This window comes from Synchiropus splendidus, chromosome 1, assembly GCF_027744825.2.
Source record: "Synchiropus splendidus isolate RoL2022-P1 chromosome 1, RoL_Sspl_1.0, whole genome shotgun sequence".
NCBI lineage: Eukaryota > Metazoa > Chordata > Actinopteri > Syngnathiformes > Callionymidae > Synchiropus > Synchiropus splendidus.
In genome coordinates, this window is record NC_071334.1 from 20,806,179 (window position 1) to 20,810,599 (window position 4,421).

The 4,421-nt window shown below is 44.6% G+C and overlaps 1 protein-coding gene across 2 annotated transcripts; it reads left to right on the plus strand.

Moving 5' to 3' along the window:
• Window positions 1–6: 6 nt before the first annotated feature.
• klhl30 (kelch-like family member 30) lies at window positions 7–3,772 on the plus strand. Of its 2 annotated transcripts, XM_053844247.1 has the most exons (7): window positions 7–1,443; window positions 1,501–1,693; window positions 1,866–1,952; window positions 2,018–2,173; window positions 2,732–2,920; window positions 3,079–3,224; window positions 3,347–3,772. In XM_053844247.1, exons 1-7 carry the CDS (start codon window positions 670–672, stop codon window positions 3,593–3,595), a joined length of 1,794 nt encoding a protein of 597 aa, XP_053700222.1. In that variant the 5' UTR covers window positions 7–669; the 3' UTR covers window positions 3,596–3,772. The 2 variants fall into 2 exon arrangements, with proteins under 2 accessions (XP_053700222.1, XP_053700215.1); XM_053844240.1 differs by having other exon boundaries at window positions 7–1,693.
• Window positions 3,773–4,421: the final 649 nt, after the last annotated feature.

A 4,421-nucleotide genomic window follows, 5' to 3' on the forward strand; every position in this document is an offset into this window, starting at 1 on the left:
CTTGGCAGAAGCCCTCCGCCATGCTGCCCGCTCCTTGTTGTTCTCACCAGCTGCTCGACAACAAAAAGCCTTTTTTCTGATGGGATGTGCCTCTTTGAGTAAAGTCTGCACTTTGGTTGGTGAGTTTGTTGTTCCAAACCTGGTAATTGAATGCTTGTATCATTGATTTACACAACTGTGTAGCAGTTGGATAACAAAAACAGAAGCCACATTTGTGTAAGAGCTAAACTGATTGTAAGCAACTATCCATGCTTCAATTTGAATTAAGGCCATGACAGAATAATGGATAAAATGATGGATACTTTTATTTAAACAACGTTATAGTTAAATGCAACTATGAAGAGTTATGACAGTGTAATGCCGCATGAACGCATCACTTTGCTGGACAGATGAGAATATATATGTTATTATCTGACATGCTTTAAGTGGAATTCTTGGATGTTGTTGTCTGCTGACCTCAGCAGCTATCATGTGCCTCTTCTGGTGACACTGTGACCACATGTGATACTTGTTTTGATGCTGGGTTGAGCATTTGGATCAGAAAAAAAGGGGTTTGGAAATCACCCACAGAATAATGAGGAGATGTGAGATGTGTTTGTCATGAGTTGTTGATAGTTATCGTGTTTGTTTCAGTGAAGTTGAATCAGTTGTTGGGACACTTGACCAAAGATGGTGCGCAATGTGGACGACTTGGACTTCTGTCTTTCCTCTCATCCTCAAAGCATCCTTGAAGGCTTACGTTCTTTCTGCTCCAACCCCAAACTAGTCGATGTGACTCTGAGCGCAGGCGGCCGTGACTTCCCGTGTCACCGCGGCGTGTTGGCCCTGTGCAGCGCCTATTTCCGCTCTATGTTCTCTGGTGACTTCGTAGAGAGTATAGCAGCACGCGTGGAGCTTCACGATGTTGACGCAGACGTCCTGGGATCTCTGTTGGACTTTGCCTACACAGGGAAGCTCACCATCAACCAGAGCAATGTTGAGGGTCTGATCTGCACCTCCAGCCAGCTGCAATTCCAGACAGTCAGAGCTGTGTGCAGCAGGTACCTCCAGAACCAGATAGATGCGACCAACTGTCTCGGAATTCTGGAATTTGGGGAGATCCACGGATGCCCAGAGGTTGTTGCCAAAGCTTGGGCTTTTCTTTTAGAGAACTTTGAAGGCGTCCAGCAATGTGAGGAGTTTCTTCTATTGGAGAAAGAGCGTCTGGTGGCTTGCTTGAGTCATGAAGGCCTGCAGATCCGGTCTGAGCACACATGTGTGGAAGCAGCCCTGAAGTGGGTCAAGCACCACAAAGACTCTAGACTCTGCTATCTTCCTGAGCTTCTCGACTTGTCCCGCATCTCAAGTCTCAGCCCGGACTACCTGGCTGACCACCTGCTGAAGGACAGCCTGCTTGAGGAGCCTTCCAGCTGCCGGGAGACCGTGGAGAAGATTTACAGAGAGGTGGGTCCCACATTGCCTTTCGATTTGTCAGAGAACAATGCCTCATATCTTCCACAGAAAATGGAATCGCCCACAGATTCTTGGGTTGACAGTCAGAGTCCCCTTCCAAGCCTGCAAGAGGTGTTATTTGTCATGGGCGGTCGCTCGCTGGATGACTCTGATGAGGATGATAGCTCAGATGAGGAGGACAGAGATCCCCGACTGCAAAGGCTTTTACTCAGAAACTGTGGCTTCTACAACACAAGGACAAGTATGTACCTCATGAGGATAAAACATCTCACGTAACAGCTGCAGTACAACTCACCCATCTACCGTTGAATCCTTTGGATTGATAGTCATGACCATTTCCTTGCATGGATTTGTTTCCTGAACGTTTCTGTTCTGCTTGTGTCTAGTGTATTAAAACATAAAGTTCTTTTCAGAACAGTGGCACGAGCTCCCGAACTTCCCCAACCCCAACAAGTGGGGCTACTCAATGGTTTCTTTAAACAACGACGTGTACGTCACAGGTGGGTGACTGTGTCGCAGAACATCAAGCAAACATTGCGGCAGAGATGAAATGCTTGATCTACAGGAGGCTCGCGGGGCTCAAACACCAACACCTGGTCCACCACAGAGACTTGGAAGTACATCACACGTGAGGGCAGGTGGAGCACGGTGGCGCCCATGCTGCGACCTCGGACGAACCATGCATCGGCCACACTCAATGGGGAGGTTTATGTTATTGGTGGTAAGAAAACCCTTTTGTGCAGAGCTGACCACTGCTGGGGAAAGCTACACACGGGACACTGGTGTTTCATGCCCGATGCTGCTAAACGTCAGTTGATTTAGGTGCTGTCTGAGGAGATGAAAAAAAAAAAACACGGAGTAATAAAATAGTTACAGTACAATTTCAGCTAGTATTAATTTTGTGAATTGTTGTGACACAGTGTCCTCGCTACTCAACGGGTCACCAACTCCTTGTGGTGGGTGTGTCATGCATGAAAGGGTTAATATTGTGGGGAAATGCTTTTAAAGTTTGCATATTCCTCTGACCTCCTAAAGCAGGTAAGTCAAACTCCGTAATAATCTCTCTTGTCCGACTGTGGCATAAGCACATCAGGCCACTCATAGTGCAAGTCCTGTGATGCAATGCAGTGGTTGAAGTCTTCATAGCAGTTGTACGAGTCCAAGGTTAAAATCAAATCTGTTGTCTCATTAAAATAACCAATTTCTGGTCCTTCTACAAGGTTTGCTCTTGGCTTCAAATTGTATTTACCTGACTGATGCTGACACCTTTATCCAAAAGGAACCACGTCAGACCGTGTAGAAGTGGAGCACTACGATCCCTACAGCAATACTTGGACGTCCACATGTCCGGCACTGAAGTATGTCACCAACTTTACTGCCACTGGGTGTCATGGGAAGCTCTACGTGATAGGCTCCTGTGCAGTCAAGTACAACGCTCTGACCATGCAGTGCTACAACCCAGTTATAGGTAACTAAGCTGGATATCTACTGCATAGCATTAATTCAACTTTCACCCAGAAAAATGAGACCACCTCTGTTCTTTGCTTTAGTAATGTATGGATATATTTCTTCTTTCTTCCTCTATTTATCGCAGACTGTTTTTCTTTGAAAATATTTTCTTCACAGATGCTTGGATCAGCATATGTTCTCCGTTCATCCCCAAATATCTCTCCTCCCCACGCTCAGTCTGTGTGGATGGAATTATATATCTTGTAGCTGACAACACTAAAAAGGTCTACTCCTATGATCCAGAGGCCAACATGTGGCAGAAAGTGAGTTAGGACTTCCTGAATTCTGTATCTGCTCACACAGTAAAAGCACACTGTAAATATAGATGAATGTATCAGTTATTCCAATTTCATTCACCATTTATTTCTGCTCGCTCTCTGCCCAGGTCCAGCTCCTCCACATGCTTCACGAGAACGGGGGATTAGTGACATTAAATGGGAAGCTGTTTGTCACTGGAGGTCACTGGAAAGGCATGGAGGGGGATTACGGGGTGGAGGTCGAGGTCTACAACCGGGCCGCCAACTCCTGGGAGGTGGAGTGTTTCTTACCCAGACTTTGGTTCTACAGCGGGGTCTGCACCATCTTCTTAGACCCTTCACAGTGGCCTGAGCGTTTCCCCATAGATTCCACATGATGACTTCAGAACGCTCACCACAGGCCGTCTGTGGCTATATCTGTTACAGCAGGAGTGCAACGTTTACCCCGACATGTCATTGTGTCCCAGAATAGTTGGTCATGTGATCCTCAGGTATTCGCAGCCATGCTTCAGTTTATTTAATGTACCAGCCGTTTAAAATCTGAACACTTTAGATGTGAGTTGACTATTAATGTGGTTTACATTACTTGTACTCCTAGAAGACATTAGATTTGAATGTGATTTGCTGCTTTATTTTTGAGTTTTTACATGGTTGTTTTCTCTTATTAAATAACAATGTTGATATGATATTTGTTTGTGGTATTTTGATTTCTTTAAAAAAAATGCTGATTAACACAGTTGTTCATGTTTAGACGGTTGAAACTGATTTTATTTTTTTTTATAAATAATTGTGAAATAAAAACTGATTTGGTCAGAGCATCTTCAATTCAATTCTAGAATATCTGGTGGAAGTATCGATGATGAATCAAATGATGAAGTGACCTTAAGAAATCGTTAGTCAGATAGTGGTAACTGAACGAAGGACAATAGAAGTTTTCTGAGGGGGAAATGTTGTGTTCAATTCAAATTCAATTCAAATTCAATGAATTCCAAATCTCAAGTACGTTGTTACTATCAGTTTTACATGTCATGTACAGATCACGTCAGTTCCAACTGTGTGTTTTTTTACCACAACTTCAACACGATATCCTTCTTCATAGCTCCTAACACGCAATTATTAACTCTCGGCGTCTTCGAAACCGTAACAAAACCCAAGCGGCATTCTGTTGCTACGGTAACGCACCGGAACGACTCCATCGCCTGG

Coding starts and splice junctions, on each gene's coding strand:
- klhl30 (XM_053844240.1), top strand. CDS start 670: ATGGTGCGCAATGTGGACGACTTGGACTTCTGTCTTTCCTCTCATCCT. Junction 1,694..1,865: donor CTTCTACAACACAAGGACAA/GTATGTACCTCA, acceptor AGTTCTTTTCAG/AACAGTGGCACGAGCTCCCG. Junction 2,921..3,078: donor GTGCTACAACCCAGTTATAG/GTAACTAAGCTG, acceptor TTTTCTTCACAG/ATGCTTGGATCAGCATATGT.